The sequence below is a fragment of the Macrosteles quadrilineatus genome, unplaced genomic scaffold, assembly GCF_028750875.1.
Source record: "Macrosteles quadrilineatus isolate MER2022 unplaced genomic scaffold, UCM_ALF_1.0 Scaffold_7__1_contigs__length_78375512, whole genome shotgun sequence".
NCBI lineage: Eukaryota > Metazoa > Arthropoda > Insecta > Hemiptera > Cicadellidae > Macrosteles > Macrosteles quadrilineatus.
The window spans coordinates 1,246,729-1,272,436 of NW_026542600.1; the positions used below are offsets into that span (position 1 = coordinate 1,246,729).

At 35.7% G+C, this 25,708-nt stretch overlaps 1 protein-coding gene across 2 annotated transcripts; it reads left to right on the forward strand.

Annotated features, from left to right (window-relative positions):
• The first annotated feature begins 3,038 nt into the window (after positions 1 to 3,038).
• Positions 3,039 to 25,697, forward strand: LOC128998764 (ras and EF-hand domain-containing protein homolog). 2 transcript variants are annotated; one of them, XM_054425107.1, is made up of 14 exons: positions 3,039 to 3,072; positions 6,929 to 7,314; positions 8,787 to 8,939; positions 9,812 to 9,998; positions 11,433 to 11,623; positions 12,444 to 12,512; positions 15,163 to 15,294; positions 16,887 to 16,978; positions 20,367 to 20,467; positions 21,168 to 21,375; positions 22,053 to 22,124; positions 22,590 to 22,714; positions 23,601 to 23,797; positions 25,026 to 25,697. In XM_054425107.1, exons 2-14 carry the CDS (start codon positions 6,938 to 6,940, stop codon positions 25,108 to 25,110), a joined length of 1,989 nt encoding a protein of 662 aa, XP_054281082.1. In that variant the 5' UTR covers positions 3,039 to 3,072; positions 6,929 to 6,937; the 3' UTR covers positions 25,111 to 25,697. The 2 variants fall into 2 exon arrangements, with proteins under 2 accessions (XP_054281082.1, XP_054281081.1); XM_054425106.1 differs by lacking the exon at positions 3,039 to 3,072 and adding an exon at positions 4,953 to 4,986.
• Positions 25,698 to 25,708: the final 11 nt, after the last annotated feature.

Below are 25,708 nucleotides of genomic sequence, written 5' to 3' on the forward strand. Positions count from 1 at the left end.
AAATAGCTGACTATTTAAATACCTTTTATTGGAAATGTATAACCTTCCGTTTTACGTTTCCACATGTTTGTGAAATAGAATGTTTGTAGAATACGTACTTTAAACCAAACTCGGTCGCCGCGCACCGAGGCTCCGCCAGGCACCTTCTATCGATAATTGGAGTATAGACAGATGCCAAGTAAAGTTCCGCACACTAAAGTTAAGTCACGTTGACATATGCCTAGTCAGGTTGCGCCCACTATGCACCTAACCACTGCAAGTGACGTAGACAGATGCCAAGTCATGTTGCGCACACTATATGCACCTAACCACCGCAAGTGACGTAGACAGATGCCAAGTCAGGTTGCGCACACTATATGCACCTAACCACCGCAAGTGACGTAGACAGATGCCAAGTCAGGTTGCACACACTATATGCACCTAACCACCGCAAGTGACGTAGACATATGCCAAGTCAGGTTGCGAACACTATATGCGCCTAACCACCGCAAGTGAAGTAGACATATGCCAAGTCAGGTTGCGCACACTATAGGCACCTAACCACCGCAAGTGACGTAGACAGATGCCAAGTCAGGTTGCACACACTATATGCACCTAACCACCGCAAGTGACGTAGACAGATGCCAAGTCAGGTTGCGCACACTATAGGCACCTAACCACCGCAAGTGACGTAGACAGATGCCAAGTCAGGTTGCACACACTATATGCACCTAACCACCGCAAGTGACGTAGACATATGCCAAGTCAGGTTGCACACACTATATGCACCTAACCACCGCAAGTGACGTAGACAGATGCCAAGTCAGGTTGCACACACTATATGCACCTAACCACTGCAAGTGACGTAGATATATGCCAAGTCAAGTTGCGCACACTATATGCACCTAACCACCGCAAGTGACGTAGACATATGCCTCACTATATGCACCTAACCACTGCAAGTGACGTAGACATATGCCAAGTCAGGTTGCGAACACTATATGCGCCTAACCACCGCAGGTGACGTAGACATATGCCAAGTCAGGTTGCGAACACTATATGCGCCTAACCACCGCAGGTGACGTAGACATATGCCAAGTCAGGTTGCGAACACTATATGCGCCTAACCACCGCAGGTGACGTAGACATATGCCTCACTATATGCACCTAACCACTGCAAGTGACGTAGACATGTGCCAAGTCAGGTTGCGTACACTATGTGCACCTAACCACTGCAAGTGACGTAGACATATGCCAAGTCAGGTTGCGTACACTATATGCACCTAACCACTGCAAGTGACGTAGACATATGCCAAGTCATGTTGCCCACACAATATGCACCTAACCACTGCAAGTGACGTAGACATATGCCAAGTCAGGTTGCGCACACTATATGCACCTAACCACCGCAAGTGACCTAGACAGATGCCAAGTCAGGTTGCGTACACTATATGCACCTAACCACCGCAAGTGACGTAGACAGATGCCAAGTCAGGTTGCGCACACTATATGCACCTAACCACCGCAAGTGACGTAGACAGATGCCAAGTCAGGTTGCGCACACTATATGCACCTAACCACCGCAAGTGACGCAAACATATGCCAAGTCAGGTTGCGTACACTATATGCACCTAACCACCGCAAGTGACGTAGACAGATGCCAAGTCAGGTTGCGCACACTATATGCACCTAACCACCGCAAGTGACGCAAACATATGCCAAGTCAGGTTGCGTACACTATATGCACCTAACCACCGCAAGTGACGTAGACAGATGCCAAGTCAGGTTGCGCACACTATATGCACCTAACCACCGCAAGTGACGTAGACAGATGCCAAGTCAGGTTGCGTACACTATATGCACCTAACCACCGCAAGTGACGTAGACAGATGCCAAGTCAGGTTGCGTACACTATATGCACCTAACCACCGCAAGTGACGTAGACATATGCCAAGTCAGGTTGCGCACACTATATGCACCTAACCACCGCAAGTGACGCAAACATATGCCAAGTCAGGTTGCGTACACTATATGCACCTAACCACCGCAAGTGACGTAGACAGATGCCAAGTCAGGTTGCGCACACTATATGCACCTAACCACCGCAAGTGACGCAAACATATGCCAAGTCAGGTTGCGTACACTATATGCACCTAACCACCGCAAGTGACGTAGACAGATGCCAAGTCAGGTTGCGCACACTATATGCACCTAACCACCGCAAGTGACGTAGACAGATGCCAAGTCAGGTTGCGTACACTATATGCACCTAACCACCGCAAGTGACGTAGACAGATGCCAAGTCAGGTTGCGTACACTATATGCACCTAACCACCGCAAGTGACGTAGACATATGCCAAGTCAGGTTGCGCACACTATATGCACCTAACCACCGCAAGTGACGCAAACATATGCCAAGTCAGGTTGCGCACACTATATGCACCTAACCACCGCAAGTGACGCAAACATATGCCAAGTCAGGTTGCGCACACTATATGCACCTAACCACCGCAAGTGACGTAGACAGATGCCAAGTCAGGTTGCGCACACTATATGCACCTAACCACCGCAAGTGACGCAAACATATGCCAAGTCAGGTTGCGTACACTATATGCACCTAACCACCGCAAGTGACGTAGACAGATGCCAAGTCAGGTTGCGCACACTATATGCACCTAACCACCGCAAGTGACGCAAACATATGCCAAGTCAGGTTGCGTACACTATATGCACCTAACCACCGCAAGTGACGCAAACATATGCCAAGTCAGGTTGCGCACACTATATGCACCTAACCACTGCAAGTGACGTAGACATGTGCCAAGTCAGGTTGCGCACATTATATGCACCTAACCACTGCAAGTGACGTAGACATGTGCCAAGTCAGGTTGCGCACACTATATGCACCTAACCACCGCAAGTGACGTAGACATGTGCCAAGTCAGGTTGCGCACACTATATGCACCTAACCACCGCAAGTGACGTAGACAGACGTGAGTTGTAAGGCCGTGTACATGTTACGCTAGTGCTTGTGTGCTTTAGTCATGCTCGTGCGCTGTTGTAGTTGACACAACATTTCAGCAGACTGCAGATGTGAGTAGAATAAGAGACCACCATATTCATACATAACCTGCAATTCCTTTTAATAATTAAATTTACTTTTTCTTTTCACGCGTTTAAGTGTATGCAATATAGAATTTGGTCCTTTATAGCATGTTATTGTTATAAAGATTTGAGATGGCCACAAGTTATGATAATAAATGCGCTTGATACATTTCGTATCCTATAACAATGCATAATTATTATTATTGAAACATTGATGTTTTATGAGTTTTTAAAATAAGAGTGTGTTTACCAATTTAATCGCAGAATGGACAGTAGATGCCAAAGAATTTCTAAAATGCTGCACGTGTAAAAATAAGTAAGAGAACACCGGAAAGCATTTGGAAACACAACAATTTAGGGGAAGAATATTTTATTTCTGTAGTAACCTTAGGTAGTACTTTACTTACAACTTTTTTTCTTAGGTCGAGACCGTCAAACACTTATGAACACGTGATTTAAGATGTTTTGTTTACTGTAATGTCTGTTAATGATATGACATAAACAGCAGTCTCATAATCAGCGATACCCCCCCCCCTTCCCATTCTTCCAGCGGGGTTTTTGATAAATGTCACTCGTAAATAGTTGTTTGTATAAATTCGTTTTAATCAGGTCCTTTGGTTATCAGGCTTTACAACAAAGAGACAATACTGCAAGCTTGTTTAAGTTGGCCAATGTAAAAACGACTGTTCATAAATGTGAACTAATTAAAGAGTAGTCAAACTTCAGCTATCTACCTCAATTTGGTTTCAGCTGGTTACATATTTAACCATCGTCAACAGACTAGATCTAGGTCCAGCATCTCTGCACAGAAAACGTATAATAGTACGTTTTCTGTGATCTCTGAGTCGGGTTCGGGCAAAACCCCCTTCATTCAGTTTGTTTAGTCAAATTTCAATAAGGGTAAGCGTAAAGGGTTTCAGATTCAAAGATAGTATTCATTTGGTTTTCATCTCGTCAGTGACAGCTCAAATTTTGTTAGTGAATAACCCCTAGTGATTGGTGGGTTTAGGACCCGTGCCTCCTGGGACGTAAGGCCCAAATAACCACCTAAAGAGTGGATAAACCTAATTATTGGACTTGTAGGTAGGCTACATAGTTTATTTGAACACACTACAACTCAAAGTGTGGATTTTATGAAACTTTGTACAAACGTCCTTTAAACCTTCGCATATTTCGATTAGTTCAAAAACCATTGAAAGGTTGAAATTTTTGTTGAACTAAAAACAGTTAAACTACTGAATGGCTCTTTAAATAATTTGCCTAATTTCTTGTTACAGTAATATTCAGATTCCTATTATTCTCTCCCATTTTTCGATATTATAAAATAAAATAGGACATTGAGAAATATGCCCAGCCGTACTATTTTGTTGTGACAAATACAGTTAAAAGGTGTAGGCCTGTAACTAATTGAGAATAATGTTAGACACATTTCTTTCTAAAAGTGATCGCATCGTGTATTTAAAGTTATTGAAACAACAAACGTTTATAATTTCACGAATAATCAATTAACGAAGATAACTTTTATAAATTACCAGACTTTAACAATAGAATCTCCGACACGGTGATTAATTTCCGTTTAACAATAGACACTATAAACTGCACGTCTAGGTCTAGCAAAGCACTGTCGGGAAGTGTATGACTTTTAGACGTTTTCGTGTAAATTGTCTTGACTCACGTTTCTTACAAAAACACGATTCCAAGTTTGTTTGTGATAGTTACTCGATTTTGTGATTTTGCACACTTTAAACTTGAAGTTATAGTTTCCGTGATAAAATATGGTTTACTTATTTCAGAGATTAGTTTATAAACTTCCAACTTTTAAAACTGACTTGAGTCTTTACGTGGTCTATGACAATTATTGATTTACAAATGAGGAAACTTTGCTGACCAATAATAGAAATGGTAAGACAAATTAAATAATTTCACCTTCGGAGCTTCAAATGTCTATAAACGTAACGGCAAGTTATTGATAGGAAAAGTGTGAACACCTTTGCTTGACGTTTTGTTTGTAGCACCTTATGATACAAAACCTGATGATTATGATTATAAACACTTGAGCTATGTCGATGCATCGACGTTTCATGTATTATTGCTACAACATGCTTGTATATCGGTCTCCTAATAATAATGATGACAACAAGTATTACCTAAACAGTTCCCTGAGGAAATCACGACGATTTCGTTGCTACGGTTTTAACCCATTGGAAAGTGAGTTAAAAGTGTGTTAGGACTATATGATCACATAGTGACCTTGGGGTGGTTTTAATTTGTCGAAATAACTCGAACCCTCCGAAATTACTCTGATGTGTGGGTCGCAACACATGTTGTACTAGTTCAAGGCCACCTGCCAAACACCATATTTCTCTATTGTGCCTTCAACGTCATGTATTTGTTTATTTTAGATAGAGTCCCCGTCACCATCACCTCATAGAGTGTAGGAAAGGGCATCTCTCACGGGGAATATTACAATTTTAATTTTTAACTTTGTACCCTACATTTAAGATTTTTGATTTTCAAGTAAATGTGTGTAGTTTAAAAAAAAATTAAATTAAAATTTTGGAAAATGGCAAGGGGTCGGGGACGACTTTTTTCTTTCAACATTTAACATTAAACCCTTGAATGCAAGTTTTTGATTTAAGTAATAACTATCTTTTCATTTTGCAGAGTTAAGAATTTTTTTAACAACCATTTGTATGTTGAAATAATATAGAAATCTGTGTGTCCTAAAAGTAAGTGACAACAAGTTGTAGCCTACAGTTGGTAGATATTCTTTTCGTTAAAACTCTTAAACACTAGTTTCACAACTTTTAATGGATATCTTCGATGGCCTAAGGGATTTTACTGCTAAGGGGGGGGGGGGAAGGGGGGAGTCATACTAGATAGTTAAGGTTGTTTGTTGGAATAGTTTCATCAAGGTTTCAAGTAATGATTGTATGAAATTTTGGTTAGAGTTATGTGGAGGTGTTAGTTCAAAACCCTACCAAAATCACCAACAACTTTGGGCCAAATGTTGATACGTCCCACAATACCCTTATACTAGTAGATAGCAAAATGTTTGTATCTTAGGCACCGTTTACTTGTATTGTGTTCCTGTGATTGCGACACATCCCTATGAGACTGTTGGCATAGTTGTGATTTTTGTTTGAATTTAATTTAATAAATAATTCCAAACAGTTTACAATTTTAGATCTATAATAATAATAATAATGTCTTTATTGCTCTTTTGACAACTAAAGATTGTATAGCAAATGTCAATCAATACAATAAATAGAATAATTAAAATACAATGGTTATTTATTAATTATATATATACATATATATGTAAAAGTAAAGCACAATTAATAAATAAACTATAAATCAATAACAATAATTTAATAAACAATTTCTAAAAACGAACTAAACCCCTGGGGAAGAAAGATTTTAATCAATTCAACTCCAACGGTGTTTTGTGAGCTCATCCACCTCGGAGATTACCAGATTCGTCAACTTAAAGAATCCAACACCTATTTGAGAAGGGAGTGTCGCAAACGCAGCTGTGCGGTGTTGGTCAAAGCTAAAATCGTCCCTTGCTGTTGTCCCTTAGTTGTGTTTTAAAGGTAATCTAAATTACCTTAAAACTAACTATAGACTGTAGTAAGTTGTTTTATTGGTTAAAACAAATTTATTCTCTCAGATTTGGGAGAGTTAATCTTTTAAATCACTCTGCCTCCTTTAGGCGATGAAATGTCTCTTTTGAACTATCCTTTGTCCACCAACACCTTATTCTGTATACCTCATGCCTCAAATCCGAAGCCTTATGTCTCCTTAATTTTAAACAATCCTTTATTACTCGAAGTTTTTGTAGTGGCAAGGAATGTCCTCCAACCAGTTGGAGAGCCTCTTCAAAGCATGTGACAAGACAGGAACTGGCAAGATCGGATTGGACGATTTCAGAGAACTCTGCATGGAGTTTGACATATTGGAGGCTGATTGTGTTGCCATCTTCAATGACCTGGACCACGACGGTGATGGACAGATCAGCCTGGAAGACTTTGCCTGGGGCTTCCGTGACTTCCTCCGCAGTCCTCAGGCCAGGAAAGGATCTGCGATGGAGTTTGAGACTCTGGTGTGCAAAGGGAAGGCTGAGGCATTGCAGCTAGTTCAGCGAAGACATTCTGAGGCTCGGAATGCTTGGGCCAACCTAGTGGCTGGGGTCGGAGAACCTGCTGTTAGGAAGTTTCTCAATCAGAGGTTAGTCTAGCTACTCTACTTTGCTACATTGACTTTACGAATAGATTTAGTCTCAAAAACAGCTGTTTGCTGCTGACTCAATTAAAGGGATATCACTGCGTACTACTGTACAATAATGAATACTGCTAGACAACAGCTGATTATAATTATTTTTTGTTATTGAACACTTCATACATGGTTTATAAAAACAAATAATTATCTATGTGAGAGCAATTTACACTTAACTTAGTTCTATAGATAAAAATCAGAAACAAGTTTGATACTGTACTAAGAAGTCAAAACTTTCATGGCAGAGAGTGGTTCCCACTTCAGAGAAGCTGCGAGTGGTGGATTCTTAAGTCCTTAAATTGGCGTGTCTTGTACCTATAACAAAAAGAATAGAAAATAGGTTAGAATAGGGTAGTACGGTGAAAAGTATGTACAAGTATGTACGTCACACAAATGTGCACCATACTTGTATAGTAATCACGCACACTCGTCCAACACTTAGAATGACACTTGAAAATTGATAAACAGTGAATTCTTATTGGGTTTCAACCGTTTATCAAAGACTTAACCTAATTGGTGTTACGATTGTTGTTATAGTTCCGGGTTTGTTAAGTTAAATACTAAATTTATAAAACACTTTTTTTTGTAAAAGTTGTATATTTGTTGTGTAAGGGATGTACATGTGGCTTTATCAAATTTTACAAAATAAACACATACAATTTGGTTAATGGTATTTCAGTACTTTTAGGAAGTGACCACCATAATTGCTATTCAGAATCTCAAATCACCTTGTTTTTTTTTGTAATTTATAAGTGATTCTTGACCCTTCAAAATAGCTAACTCAAGTTGTAAAACAAATCTCTCGTTTTATCCTCATTGGCAGTCACAGTTGAGATATGTTGTACAGAGACAGACTGCAAGGTGCAGATAAGTAGACAAGGTAAGATTCATAAGCAGGGCAAGGTTGGTGTTATCTCACTGGAAGAATGAATGCCTGACATTGGAACTACAATGATAACACTGCTTCAAATTTGCATATCTTGCCCATGGAATGATAATTAAAATTTATCACATTTTATATTGACCGTTAAATTGACTATAGAGGTATCCCTCATCAATTATTTGGTATGTATTTGAATAACTTATTTGTTTCAACAAGATTTGCCTTTTACATCACTATATACTATATAACTATGTACTACTATGTAGCCATATACATCAATTATGGTGAAAAAAAGTTCTCCAAAATTATTTCACATCACTGTGACCAAACTGGAGATTTTGTTATTAAAGTATAGGGAACAGAAAAATTTCACTTAACCAAAACTATACTTGAAAAAACAAAATTTTATAACCATAACCTGTGTGTTACAATTTCAGTACCAGCTAAGTTCAGCAAAAGCTTAATTCATGAAGCTACGCTGTTGCAGTTTGCCATATATATGGTTTCAATCTGGTCGATAGCAGAGTTTTATACTTTTCAGTGGCAGTAAGTTGGCGGATCTTTACACAGAGCTGCGTTCAGTCGAGGCAACCCCACAACTCCTGGCTACGTTCGAAGGTGCCATCAGTTCTCTCATAGATGACGTCAAAACTCTTCATGAGGAGAATAAGAAGTTGGAGGACATGTTCAACAGGTGAAATTTGATGTCACATTGATAAGAAAAAAACTTTTGATTGTTGACTTGGGGAATGCAAAAACACTTTAAAACACCGTATACTGTAGTTTGTTAGGATGGTGAATGGTACTCCCTTGCATTCCCATAGTATTACACAACTAGAGGCCTTAACTATCTAGAATTCAAATAAAATCAAAACTTTGTGAGTTGATGGTTCAGTCAGTAGCGTCAAGGACTTCGGGGTCCAAGGCAGCGATGTCGTGGGTTTGGACCCTGATACCTGTCACTACTTTTTATCAGTACAGTTCACCCTTAAACAGATTCAAGGTCATAGAGTCCACCATCCTCTTAAAAAATCATTATTTAGCTTGAAAACATCAATGACGTAGAGTAAATGCAATCCTGCAAATGTTTTTCAGAGTTGGGGCAGTCTAGTGACAGACATTGGAATTAAGGGATATCAATGTTAAAATATTTCCATTGTAGAATGTTTTGTGACTTTGTTTTGAGATTATTAATTTGTATGAGGTTTTAGAGGAAAGAGACATCCAATACAGGGAAAGTGGTTGCTTTAGAGACCTATCAGTGTTAATTATCTAAGATAGGTGAACATTGGGTTGAGAAGGGCTCCGAACAATTACAATCACAAAGTTATCTAACAGCTAAAAGTTCATCGGTGATTACATTAACACATACCTCAAAAGACAGGTTTTGGGATCTTCACCAAACGAGTTACTACTACACCAGAACTCTGGAGAGACTTTAGTGAACAGCTTTTCTCTCAGCAAACAAATCTATGACCAAAGTGTTAAGCACTGCTTGTTTCAAACTAAGTTTCCAAGTTTCTCTATGTGGTGAAACAACTTAGCATCAATGCGTATTTGTTTCAGAGAGCATGAAAGACATATTGGTCAGCTGAGAAACTTGGAGGAAGAGCTTGATTCTCAAGTAGCAAAAGTTGAAGCAAAAGCAAGAGAAGAGGCTAGGCAAAAATTTGAAGGAGAGAAAAAATCCATTGTGAAGAAAATGGAAACTGAAATAATGGAGCTTCAAACTCATTTAAGGCTTTTTAAAAAGGTAAACTTAACTGTAAACTTAGTACTTAATTCTTAAGAACATTAATTCGCTTATAATATAAGTACGTTATTCTTTAAGATCTAAACCATGAAAATTCAACTGAAGATATACGAGGCATGTTTTTTAAGTAAGTACCGTTTTTAAATTTCTCCGTTCCAGCACTGCGATTGGAATTTTCTACATCTGCGCTGTGTATGGGCATCTATTGGTAAGACCTAGCCGGAAATTCGAGAACAATTGGCGGTGTTTACATCCGGTTTCAGGCATTTAAAATGGTGCCACCAATTGAGACTGCCGCCGACTGTGAAGTGCGCGCTGTAATTAGATTTTTAAGTGCTAAAGGTGTAAAAGCTATTGAATATCATCGACAGATTAGTGAAATGTATGGCAAGAACATTATGAGTGACGGAATAGTACGCAAGTAGGTAAGGGCATTTTGACGGCCCCACCAACGTTCATGATGAGCAACGCACTGGGTACGGGGACAGCAATGACGCCGCCCAGTGCGTTACTCATCATGAACGTTGGTGGGGCCGTATTTAAATGCCCTCATCCACTTGCGTACCATTCCGTCACTCATAATGTCCTCGCCATACATTTCACTAATATGTCGATGATTTTCAATAGCTCTCACACCTTTAGCACTTAAAAATCTAATTACAGCGCGCACTTCATAGTCGGCGGCAGTCTCAATTGGTGGCACCATTTAGAATGCTCGAATCCGGATGTAAACACGGCCGATTGTTCTCTAATTTCCGGCTAGGTCTTATCAATAGATGCCCATACACAGCGCAAATTGTGAAAATTCCAATCACAGTGCCGTAACGGAGAAATTTAAAAACGGTACTTACTTAAAAAAACATGCCTCGTAATTCCAAAGGACCACCAGGAGCGTTATATACCGGTAACTCTTAATGCTTTATATTTGTTATGAATCAGAAACTAATTACATACTGTTAACTTCTTGGCTATTACCTTACATATTAAAACTTAAAAGGATTTTCAATGAATGATAAAATGAAGATATCACTTGGACTTGACATAATCAACATTGATTCAACATTTTCTCCTTCCATAAGTATTCTATATAAATATCCAATTGGACTTAAAGTAAAGAAAAACAGCTTATCCAAATTAATGATTACTTGACACGTTGCCTACCAACTGTCACACTCCTCTGTATGAGTGGTCTCGTGTCATCTGGTGGTGAATATGTTAAGACACTTATTCTATCCCACTTATTTATGACTCTTATTCTATCCTAGTTACTCCATTTTGATAATGTAAACTGTAAGCTCATATTACAAGTTGTGTCTGGTGTTTCCAGATTGCTATCTTGTTGTGAAAAACATAGAAAGTTTATTTTTGTACACTACCTTTTAGTTGGTTTGATGTGAATGCATCTTTCTGAAAAGTTTGCTCTGATCCTCCCAGGTAAACAACGTCCTGACTGAGAGGAAGGAGAAGGACAAAGACAAGGACAGAGATTTGTCTGATGAATCGGAGGAGGAGAGGAGACAGTTGAAGCTGATGTTGGCAGATAAAGAGGCAAACTTGGCCATACTCAGTACTGAGATGGCACAACTACGCACAGAATACGAGGGCAAGTGCATGCAACTGAATAGGTAACTAATCTCTTTAATACTACTTTGGAGAAAGGGACTTCACCCTTAAACCACGGTGGTGAGCTATATAAGGATGGAATAGTACTTTTTATAAAAACTTGATGTCTAGCACAAGCTTTATTCTTAGCAACTAACTGCTGGCTTGTTGGGGTTGGATACAAGCGTGAGAGAAAATACAGGCACTACACAGATGAAATATTAGTTTAATTAAAGAATGTTCTCTTACAGCTTCTTCTATGTATATTCCATGTTAAATATTATTATAGCTACACTTTTATGCTTGTAAATTTTTTTAGATAGTTTTGTTTAGCTATTGCCACATCTTTTAAAGAATGGTTAGTGTGGAAACAAGTCAGTTCACAAACTTACGCACATATTTTGTTGCTGGGGAATTGTTTAATAAGGAATTTTAAAGTTTGTAATGTTTTAATGATTAGTATCAATATGTTTGTTTATATATTTAAACCTACATGACACCTAGATGTCTTAACAAACTTTCAATTTTATTTTAAACAAATAAACAATGTATAACTGTAGATATATTAAAAAAATACATTGTTGAATCTTAATTACCATAATTAACTGCATACTGCGATTACACCATCTTTCATTTCTTAAAATAAAATGCCTCTAAACAATGTTGCCTTAAGAAAAGACTCAATCAGTTCATCCAAATATTGGAAACAATACATCATCATTGGTGGCGAGAAAAACTCAGAAGAATTATCAAAATTAACATATTTTATTTAAATGTATTACTTTCATCGATAAACAGATTTTCAGTCGAGCGAGTGATTAAGTAATTACTGTTGTTCTACAGTCAACACGCCACACTTTGCCAGTACCAGAACCAAACCGACCAGATCCACCAGAAACTACGCATGCTGCAGTGAGTCAAAACAAATTACTTCTATTTTTTTATTATGTTTTGGTGCTACTAAGGATATAATCAAATACATATGATAAAAGTACTCAATATTTCCACATTTATACAGTAAATATTTACACAACATCTATACTCATTGGTGAAACTTTCATTGGCTATAGATTTCACCAATCACACTAGTCATCAAACACTATCAGAGACTGTGACAATCTCCATTGGAAGATGTAATAATATTTTTCTTCCTACCACTGCATGGAAATGATCACATTTCACATCTGTAAACAGTACGCAAAATAGCTCATTTCCACTCTAGAGCAGGAATGGATTATTTGCGCCCGCTAATCAGCTGATTTTACAATTGTTGGCGTTCCTACACCAACCACAGCCGCGGATCCGGTACATTAACGACCGGTAAGCAAATAACATAACCTAAAAAATAAACGTAAAAATAATCTAAATGACATTTTTTATAGGCTTCAACTAAAAAGTTTATTGTTGTGTTATGATGAGTAATTATGGTGGTGGAAAAATCTTGTGTGTATTACGAACACAGTCATTGCCGCTCTCAAAATGTATATGACACAGTTCTCGAGCGGCAGAGATGTAATTTGCGCACACTTAATACACAAAATAGTTATTTCAGTTTCAAATAACAATTAAACTCATATAATACTCAATTTTGAGAAGTTTTTTTCAGTTTGTTTATGTAAACCTTTGTTAGTTCAGCAATGTAATTGAATCAATAAAATTTGTTTTTAAAGATATGGTACCTGCTATATTTATAGTTTAGATAATAAAAAATCTATAATATTCTGTAAGTACATCTGTTATTGAGTTGATTACCGTTATAGTACAGCTGATCGCAATATACAAATAACCTTCAAACCAACACACAGACTCAATGAATTTATGTTGCCACATTTGTTTACTTTTATTAAACACTAGGTAAACTTACATACTGTGCTCTTTGCAACTGTGTGAAAAATTATGAATAATAAATCATTAAAAGATTGAATAATGGTCAAATATACTATCATCTATAAATTCTATTAACTGTTACTGGATGCTTGTAATAATTTTATTTATTGCACTATGGAGATATTATGGAGCAAGTTGTTTTGGAGTGTGTTGAAATATTTTTCAAGCGCTCATGTAAAGCCACTTTTCTGTTTAACCATAAAATGAATAGTTCAGTAAAACCTCAGATTGAAGAGTAGATCTACCGTCTAATCCCTTTAATGTAAGCCGAAACTTAGGTTTTATTCTTAAATTGCTACAGCAAATTTATTTTACTTGTTTTGCATTTTATTTTGTACAACAGTTTTTTTTTATCTTTGTGGTTTATTGTAAATGATAATTATACAATTTAAAGACAAATCTGGTAATGGAAACAGATGTTGTGGTGGTCTGCAGTTGTGTTTCATAGATGAGTTTTAATATTGGCGAGTAACTTTTACTTACGCATTTTTCCGCTTTTATACAAGTTCTTGTTTGATTAAGATAGCCTTCCTCAGAAAATGCAAAACTGAGCAGAGCCTTATTTTAGGGGACATTTTGCTTTCTGTAATGTGGAAAACTTTTAGTTGCCCTAATAGCTTATATGTAAGCAATTTCAGTCTCCAACGCAAATTTCACCATTCCTCTTAAAAGAAAATATATTTTATACTTTTAGCAAATTTCTCATATGGGGAATAAGCTATTACCGTAGGTCTTATGGTAAGACCTAGACCCGGGATTGATTTACTTTTTCGTTTTGAGGTCCCCAGAGGCCAAAAACACCATCCGTTCAAATTAATATATATACAGCATATACATATATGTGTCCGTTAGCGCGATAACTCGAGCAAAAATTATCCGATTTTGATGAAATTTGGTACAAACGTGTAAACCTACGTTTTTTCGAATGATTTCGCGAACCAGCATGATCGGACTATGAGAATGTGGGTTTATGGGGAGTTTTATGGGGTAAAAATATATTTTTCCCATTTTTGACTCTTAAAACACAAAATTTCATAATTTCTATCCAAACCATTTTGTAGAGCTTAAAAAAAAACTTTGTACATTGATGCGTTGTTGTATGCCCAACGGTTACCGAGATAATTAAAAAAATATTTTAATTTATAATTCCCATGTCATTCTTATGGAGAATAAATAAACTGTTGTAGTTTGCTTGTTTATGGATAACTAAATTTGGAAATTTGGTATATTTCATACTAAGCTATCAAAATTGCAATAAAAAAACACACCTCAATATCTTCCCTGTAGCAGTAAACCTAAGTACTTACTAAAATTAATATTATTTAATTAGGAAATAAATCTGACAATTTTTAAGGAATATTTTAGTAGAAATTCAGCCAGGTAAATGGAAATTCGCTTAGTCTGCAGGTTTGCTGTGGAGGGGGTATTAATTCTTCTATCCGCTTAAACTTAAAATTTATTAAAATCCATTCTTATTCTTAAGTAAGAAAGCCAAATTTGCTCAAGAGACAGGATATTAAGAAAGCTGTATTTAGCTTTGAAACATACCTATAGATTTATGTCGTTATATAGAATTATGTAAGTTGTTATTAACCAATAATGAAAGACGTCATGTTAAACTTGAGTCTACGTTATTTGTATTGTCATTAGAAAAAATTATTATCTGTAATTGCAGGAGAGCCAACAATAAGCTGCAAGATACCAACGACAGTCTTCTGATGATCATGGATACGGGAGGTCGTTCCCCAGCATGCTACAGCCCTGCCTCCTCCATAGACTCAGACGATCATCTCCGGAAACCAAAATGGTACTAACAATAGGACTACCTTGAAACAAGTAGAACATGATAAATGCAACTAACCTTGTTAACAAGTTTTAATGTATTGTATACATAATGGTTTAAATACTTTTTACTGCCAGAGGTTAGGTTTTTGTAGGAAAAAGCACTTGGGTTAGGGATACATTAACACGTTCCCTGCGGCACCTCAAATGGCGGGCGTATCCCCAGTGCGGCGCAGCCCTCAGCGTCGAACAAACCCGATTGCCGCGTGTGATTGGCTTTCCAATTTTGGTCTGACGAATAGCAAATAACGTGCGGGGATGTCCTGCTTTACAACGAGAGTCGACGTAGTTCGCTAAACACCCACAGATAGCAGCACTGCTTGGAACGTAGCCGGTCCCATTGTAATTGAATTGCCAAATGGAGGGAAAAAGACGGGACAAAAAGTTGATTTTTGAGATTGCCTGACGGGGATTTTACGGGGAAATGTACTACCAACCTACACCACAACAAAATGCAAGTCAGATACTACACGCTAACGTGGTATAGGTCAACTTTCGGCCGACGCTAGAGCAAAAACGAAGATATACAAAAGGCATTGTCGACCATTCCCGATGGGGTACGGACGCACCGGACGGGGGCCAAGCACCGTACCCGATCGGGAACGGCCGCACTCTACATGTTAAGGAAAAAGGAATGGAGTTTAACTTACCTAAGAAAAGAGTACCAGGCAGTTGAAAACACTAAGAATGTTCACATCTCAATGATGATATTTCGCCCCTAAAACGGGCTTCTTCAGAAGAGAGAGGTAGAAAAGCTTCTTTTCTCATTCTAATTTTTCCTTCTGAAGATACTTAGCGGCAAAATATTAGTTATTGTAAGTTATTGAATTGTAAACTTACTTTCTGGTTTTGACTACCAGATACTCCTTATGTAATTTAAAATCCATTCTTTTGTTGTGAATCCGTCAAAGTCTAGATTACCGATTTTGACTCTCAAAGGGAGTCTTTGTCATGACACAAGTTGTCATTTATTCATTTAGAATACATCAGCTTTTAATATAACAATAAAACAAAAAAATACAAACAACAACAAAAAACAAAACTTAAATATTTGGCGAAGTATTTAAAACAATTATGAAGATGTGCGGAGATTGGTTTTGACTGCTCTGAGGCACTGTGAGACACTGGAATCTTACTGATTTTGTTTAGATTCTTAAGTACTTAAATGGATTAAAATTAATATTTTCGACTGACACTCCTTTGTGGATCGCACCTCAAAATACTCTTTTTTTCAAATGCCCCATTTTTCTCATGAGTTGTGAAAGGCCTTGACAGCTCTTAAGTGAATTTGTATGTTTAAGATGACATTTTAGCTTTAAAAGTGGTATATGCTATATGAATAAAAAAAATGTATAGTTAATTTAACGTTAAGTGAACATGTCATTGAATAACCCATAAAATATTTGTTTACGCCAAATAATTTCTTTTCATGTTCAGAAAATATCAACACTTGTTCCACAAAAAATATAGTTTAAAATCAGTCAAAATAAGATGCTTAGAATAAATCAGTACTTGATTTCTAGTTTCAATTTGTTTATACTGCACTTTCTGTTCAAGGGCCATAATGGATCATAGGACTCCCTCCCCACATAGCCAAGTCGGGGACAGCAACTACTTCATACCAGTTCCTGAATATACTGTTGAATATGGTAGGTGCAAAGTTAACACCTGATATATGTTTACATTAAATGTCACAATCTGAACTAACAATATGAGGAACAATTTAATCATTTGACAAACTAACTTAAGTTGTGAAAAGTATTCATTCAATGGATTTTCCTTAGAGGCTGGATGAACCAAAAAGAAGTTGTCACTATATAATAAAATTAGCCCTTTGGCAATCCTGTTGTCTCTCTCCTTGTTCCCTCCTTACTCCCATAATCATCTTGGTGTCATCTCTCTTAATACTTGGAGCCTAGATTCAAATTCAAATTCAAATTCAAATAGTTTATTGCCATTAAGTATACATGTCATACAATAGGCCAGGTCAATGGAGATAATATACAATTCAAAGTACAATGTACAGAGTCAAGTGTAAATAGATGAACATGCTATACTAATAAACTAATAATACTGGGTTTTTGTACAAAAGTATTTGAGATGTATTGATAATGATGATAATAATACTGTTTATAGTTAAGCAAACAAGTTGGGTAAGTGCCTATAACAAAATAATTAAGGCTAAAATTGGCAGTAAGATACAGCTTAAAACTAAATAACAATAAATTTTTAAATAAAGTTCACAGAAATAACATTATTATGAAAGACTATTATATCACAGTTCATGAAACCATTATTACATACTTTAGAAACAATACCCTACTTAAAAATTAGAATTTTACAGAAAATCATCATGTTTGAAAGATAAAAATTCCTCGATAGAGTAGATAACCTTTCTGTTCAAAAAATCGGTCAATACATTTTTCAGTGACTTAATAGGCAAGTTGCGTACATTTTCAGGGAGGGCATTGAAAAGTTTAAGTTGTAAATATTTATAGCTGCGCTGTGTTGAGGCCAGTCTTAATGATGGTAACTCTAAATTATTCCTTAGTCTGGTGTAATGATTGTGAGTTAATGAGCGAGATGAGAATTGTTCAATATTTGTTTTTACAAAAATGATATTCCGCAAAATGTACACACTTGGTAAAGTAAGAATTTTGTATTCAGGAAAAAAGGTCTTACAACTAACTCTACTTTTTATGCCAGCTAGGATACGGATTGCTTTTTTCTGTTTTTTAAAAACGTTAACTGCCCCACTACTACTGCCCCACAAAATTACCCCATAAACTAAGTGACAATGAAAGAATGCATAATAAACATTAATTAACATACTTAAACTAACATGATTTTTCAACCTCCTGAGCAGAAACAAAGAGTTACTTAACCTTGCAACAACCATTTCAGTATGACTACGCCAAGATAACTTACAGTCTAATATGATTCCTAGCAGTTTAGCATTTGATACTTCAGATACAAGATTTGTCTGTGAAAAAATAATTGAAACAGTTTTGTCATTGTTTGCTGAAAATTTATTTGCCTTAAACCAACTATCGGCTGCTATTTTCATCTCCTCAGTTTTAATTTTTACCTCTTGCAAAGATTTGCTTGAGACTATTAAGGAGGTGTCATCTGCATACAGTACTGATTTTGAAGGAAGATTAGATGGAAGATCATTTATTGCAATTAAAAACAAAAAAGGGGCCAAGTACAGAACCCTGGGGTACTCCTGCTGTGACTTCTTTCCACTGAGAGGTTTTATTGTTGGCTGATACCATCTGATATCTATTTCCTAAATATGATTTAAATAGATCTAAAGTTTTATCTTTTACACCATAGTAACTTAACTTATCAATCAACAGGCTATGAGAAACACAATCAAATGCTTTACTTAAATCTACTAAAGTTAACTCTAAAAAAGCGTGTGATTCAAAAGCATTCAGAATGTCATCAACAACTGACTTACAAGCATCGATAGTTGATAAACCGGCTCTGAAGCCAAACTGGGAGTTGCTTAGAAAATTATGATTACTAAAAAAGGCACTTATTTGGTTATAAATACAACACTCTAGCAAATACCGGGACAAGCGCAATCGGTCTGTAATTTGATGGACATGAAGTGTCGCCTTTCTTGTGAATAGGCACAACTTTTGTAAGCTTAAGATTATTTGGAAAAACACCATTTTGTAAAACTAAATTGATAATGAATGTCAGAGGAGGAACAAGAGCATACTTGAGTTTTTTTACAATGTTTGTTGTTAAACCATAACAATCCTTGCTGGTGGAGTTTTTCAGATTATTGATGATTAAGTCTATATCTTGTGGAAATACATGCTCCCACATGAAGTTAAGATTTTCAGTATAACATTGCTTTGGATGATTATTAAGTAAATCAAAAGAACTAGGCCTATTTGAGTTGCAGAGTGCATTGTTGTTTGAACCATCAAAATTTGCTACATTGACAAAAAAGTCATTGAAGTTGTCAACATCTATAATAGGGTTGGATTTATTTTTATTAAAACTACCAGATTCAGACTTTATAATATTCCAGGCCTCCTTACTTTTGTTATCACAAGTATTGAGTTTATGGTCATTAAACTTCAGCTTTGCCTCTTTGATTTTGCTTTTGTACATTTTTTTGCACCTAACATAAAACTCTCTATTCTATTTATATCACCTTCTACCATTAATCTGTTGTGAAAAATTGTCAAAAACTCCCTTATCTTTGCAAGTTCAGGTGTAAACCATTTATTTTTATTTTTCTTAGGTCTAGAGTGGATTTTACTGGATTTAATTTTTTTTACAGGACAGAACTCATTGAATTGACAAAGAACTACATTTAAAAAATAATCAAAGGCCTCGTTAACATCATTAATACAAAACAAGTCACTCCAGTCAGTGTTCAATAAACATACATTTAACCTACATAAACTATCATTAGTTACTTTACGAATTTCTATGAGATCATTATTTTGACTAGATCTAGCATTAACAAAGCCATCTAAAATATTCATATTAAGTGAAAAGTGGTCAGAAATTTTATAAGGAACCAAGTCTTGAAGATGTGAGTAGACTCGGAGTTTTGAAACCTTCCCTCCAAGCTTTAATTAATTATCTATTCCTATTTTATCTATTTATAAGAAGGATCTAGCTAAGTTGAGTGAGCAATACATCTGTTATAGAAACGTTGCACAGCGACCAAAGATGAGGCTATTGAAATCATCAGTCTTTAGAGAAAATCTTCCTAACACTACAACCATCCATCTCCAAGCTTCAATCTGGCCAAGAGTAGGGACTTGATTGATCTTTAACTATTTTAATGCCTCAGAGAGACAAAAGGGAACAAAGTTGCAAGGGATGTTGTATAGCCAATTAAACTGGCCAAATATTGTATCAACTATACCTTTTCTTTTAAACCAGTCTAGAGCCTAACAGAGAAACAATTAATAATCCTCTACCAAGATAGCTTTGTATCCTCACCAGATTTTGACAGTTATATTTAAAATGATAAACTCATGATGAAAATTGTACATGATTTAGCTGACAGTGGCCGTTCTACCCTACGAGAACAAATGGATTACGATTTGGACAGCCACTCTTACCTCGAACAAAGCCGTAACAGCGAAGGAGAATATCACAATGTAAGTAGAGTTTGTCAGAACACACAAAAATATGTTGGTATTTAACAAAAAATAATAACTTCGTGGCTAGGTTTCTAAAGGCACATATTGTTGATTCATCGTCTTAAGACGACGACCATGTCAAAATAAATTAAACACTTTCTTCACCAACATTTTGGCCTGGATGTAGAATGCCATCTTCAGGGCGACTTGAGCTCTGCACAGTTGATGTATCGAATAACTTTGACACGGTTGTTGTCCGAAGACGATAAAATCTTTAAACATAATAACACTGCTACTACTGGACTTAATGAAATGTTTAGATTAACCTTTTCAAATTTAGGTAAAACTCTGATAAACTAGTTTGTAATGAAAAGTTTAGTATGGTTAAAAATGGTTTGATTTTCCAAACTTCTCTCAAAGTCCCTAGTTACCTTACCTTACTGTTCGGTTTTGTGATATTTAGTTGAGTGTAGTGTTTGGTTTGGAAACAGTATTATAAATAAGTAATTTTAATGATTATTTCTTTATTTTAGTTTTGTTACCTTGGTTTTTGGATGATTTCCCTCAAGTTTCTTGAATGCTATCAACAAAAAATTCACAGATTGTGTCTTATTATATGGTGATATGGTTATATGGTGTCTTATTTTAAGATAAAATGTATCAATGTTTAGCAGAATCGTATATATTAACTCTCTCCTCTTTTTGTACACACTTCCAGATAAGTTTAGAGGAGCAGAATATCACTGCAACATCCACCAATAAACTCGTGGACAGCTTGGGAAGTGGGTTCTGTGACCTAGAACCGACCGGACCTCCAGATAGAACCTACAAGATCGTATTTGCTGGTGATGCTGCGGTCGGCAAAAGCTGCTTCATTCACAGATTCTCCAAGGGTATCTTTGCTGTGAACCTGGGCTCCACTTTAGGTAAATTTATCTTTAACCTTCAATAAGTTATGCATAGAAGTTTTTATCTATATTTGTAGTAGTTGAATTGTCTATTTTTTTGTGGTGTAATCCTACAAAAACACTTGGGGTTTAAGTATTTTATCAAAAAATAATCCACCTCGGGGATAAATCATTGTATCTTTTATTTCAAAAGTTAAACTATTATTTAAAATTTGTAGAGCTACATCACATAACAAATTATAGCCTATACATATCAACAATTATATTTGAAACCTATACTATGACGCAACTACCAAAGCAGATAAATAATTGTTGGAATTAAGTGTATCATTCGAGAAATCCTTAAATTCAATGGCATCTAATAGTTCATTCTTTCAGCCTGCATGACTATATGCCAGACACAGTTTTCAATGTTACACAGTTTTTTGTATATTTTCAATTTCATTATTGTTTTGGATAAAAAGAGTTAAGGTTTCATCAAGCCTATTGTCAAGTTTCGTACAATTTTTGTTTTTGAAGGATGGTGATCAGTGAATGAGCGAGTTTGAGTTAAGTATTATAACATTATTGTAGTGGATGAAGCATTAATGTGCTTCTTGTTTGTACAATAGAGCACCGTGCAAGTGTGTGTTCAAACAGGTGTTGCTTCCCTATACACAGATTAAAAGTCGAATAAACTGTTATTCGTTTTCCAGGTGTGGATTTCCAAGTGAAGACCATCAGGATTGACATGAAGAACATTACTCTGCAGCTCTGGGATACAGCTGGTAAAATAATACATGTTTCAACCTGCTTGGTTTGGATAATATCTTTTGAAATTGATCATGTATTAAAAAGTTATTTGCAGGGCTAAATAAAGGTGACGTTGGAGTCGAACAATTCTAATAAATTGTTTACAGTCAACTAGATATCAGTGAGGGTTTTTTTCTGTAGTGTAATTTTTAAAAATTGTAAAAAATCATGTTGAAACCGTAGCATTGGGCTTATTAGAGTACTAATTTTATGCCAGTAGTGTTAAGGACATATTTGAGACATATGAGTGCTGTGGATGGCTCAATTGGGGCTCAGTCTGAATACATGTATCTTTTATACTCTAAAACCCTTTTGTGAAACTTAGTTTAGGCCTAATTGTCTTTACATTTAGTTGTAAGAAATACAATAGAATATTCAGCATGAGCTGACGATTAGTTGTTATGATTTTTTCAATTCTAAATTAAAACACGTATTTTCAGGCCAAGAAAGGTTTAGATCCATGACGAAGACCTACTTCCGCCGTTCTGACGGGGTAATTCTTATATACGACACAACAAATGAGCGATCCTTCTTGAATGTTCGGCATTGGCTGCAGTCAATAGAGGTGAAAATATGTTACTTTGTCTGCTGATATAAAATAATTTTCCTTCAGTTACCTGACAAAGTGGGCTTTCTCGCACTGATTATAACACGCAAAGTAGCTAGTTTCCTGCATTTACTTACTTTCTGCACTCATTTTACTTTCCAGTGCTCCAGTATTTAACCAAATGATACCAAATAGTGTGCTGGTATTAGACACATAATACATGTATGCTTGAAAAAAAAGTTGGTAACACTACTAAATCGATCAGCTGGTGCAGTGTTTATTTGTCATTCAACGCCTTAGACTTAAAACCAACTCTTGACTATTGATACAACTATTTAACTTAACATATAAACCTGTTGCTACATGTTAACATATACATTACAAACCAAAAATTGTATTCAGATTTTGATTCATTTATTATGTTTGTAAAATTTTATTATGCATTTTATTCGCTAATTTGTGAAACAATCTCATTTAGGTTTTGATTTGTTTTCGAGACAATTTTATTTAGGTTTGAGTTTGTTAATTTGTGAAACTGTATAGTAAAATTCAACCTGTATATACATATACAATTACACATTATTTATATGCTTTTTAGTAACTGTAGGGAAAATATAATGTATAAGAGTGCAAAGTATCTTTGCTGCATTAGAGACGCGGCAAAATACCGCTTTGGGCACTAGTTACACAAATAACTATTACTGTACAGTACAAAAAACGTTTGCTGATGTAATTTAATTTTTCTAATGTAAAAGACAATAACAAAGTAATGGGGTGGTCAAAGGGTATAATTTACTTTTACTAGAACCATTTTTAATCTTACACAATACCCTTTATCTGTTTTACTAAACTTACTGTTCCGAATTTAACAGATTTTGTAACCTATACATTAAAATTTCATTAGGATTGTTCAACAAAGAAAATTCCTATTTACTTATGCGGAAACAAAGTGGATCTTCGGGAGGAGGCGAAACTGAAAGGAATTACTTGCGTCTCTACAGAACAAGGACAGCGGATGGCAAAGGAAAATGGAGCCATCTTCTATGAAACCAGCTCAAAGACTGGACACAACATTACCAATGTCATCGTATCAATTTCAAGGTACGGTAAATAAATTTGAGGTAAATTACCTTTTTTCTGTTCCGTGTTTTCTCGAGTAAGATTTTTGTGATGTCTTAAGCTATATTTGTATCACTAACTGTTTTCAACATATTTACAAATATTTACGTATGTCAGTGGCATAGTATCGGCTCAAATGACACGACAACACCTTGAAATAAATAATACACATAGTCTAAAATAAAAAGACAACACCAGCTCTACAATTTCTAAATTAACTTACATAATTGAAACCAATAAAACAAACCTGCAACACTACAGAGATCAATGAAAAAATACTTCCCCCACACTTTATTGAGTGTGCGTGTGTAATTATTTGTAAATAAATAAATAAATATTGTATACATACATATATACAAATATACATATATACATATATATATATATATATATATAGACAATAGTGTTAGTGGTGTGATACACAAACATCTTGCTCAAGAACACACGCAACAAAAAGGTAATTAATATAATTCAAGTTCTTTAACTTGGGATAAGCAAAAACTTTATAGTGTCTTAAAACTGTGGTCAGAGTTTCAGAAATACATTAAGATGAGAATAAAGCTTAATCTTCTTTTTTAAAGCATTAAACATATGACTGTATATATGAATAATTTGTTATCATAAAAACCATGTAGGTCTACAATTTTCTAATTTATGTAATTACAATAATTTTATATAACTATTTCAGTGCTGCAACTTATTTTCCCTGAGAAACTGAAGATTTAAAAATCTTTGCCACCGAGACTGATATTCGAATATACAATAGGTTACGTACCCTGTTCCTGAGTTCTGTCGTGTCCGCCGTGTAACCTGCGTCGGTTTGTCCCGTATTCAATGTGGCCGGCCTATCATATTAAATGTATTTGTAACTTTTGTTTTTTAAATGTGTAAATTTTATGTGTCGTCGACCTGCATGTATACATTGATGAAGACTTACGTCGGATGTTTGACCATATTCAATATGATGTTTTAAATAAGGATTTGATAATGGGTCTTTGTACCCGAAACTAGTCATCCATAGACTAAAGTTAAGACTGAAGACGAAACCAGGTACGTAACCTATTATAAACAGAAGATTTTACAGGATATTCTCCGGTGTATATCTTGAAATAAGATGCACTGGGATTTAAATCATTTATTCACTTTAACTCTCACACTGGTTTTGAATCGGAATCTGTCAATGAATCTTTACACAAACGCATATTTTCAGAGACATGCTGACTTTAGAAGATGATGAGGTTCTCTCCTCAGGACTTGTACCTTTAGGCAAGACAGTAGATAAGAAGTGCTGCTGAATGATAAACACTTTGGATAGCACAGCAACATTGAAAAAGCTTGTATCCTTAATTTTAGTACCATCACAATCATTTACATGATGTAGCTTGTAAGACAAGTGCCTATTGAAAGTAAAATATAGTGTTAACACAAAACTCAATGTTTGGTGGAATGGAAAGGGAATCTTTCAGTTGAACCTTATACAGACCTAATATCAAAGATAATACATATTTTGTACATTATACAAATGCAACAAAAATACTACTGCTACTGGACTCAAGTGTGAAATCATTATTATTTCACTGTAAATATAATGTTTAGTCATATTTTTATTTTAAAGAAATCATGTTTTGATTGATTTTGCTTATTTTGGTTGCTTTCATATGGTTTGTTAGTTTATAACGAGCGTTAAGATGAATTTGATCTCACCATAGTTTGCCTATTACTTTACTAGGAACACATAATATATAATAAAGTAAATGTTTCCTTGTCAAAATTCACCCCCAATTTCTTTATTGGATTTAAGTTGAAATAAAAATAAGTTTAGATTTAACAATATAATTGTGTATTAATTCAAAAACAATGTGAGCATTAGACAAAGCTTAGTGTTATGACACA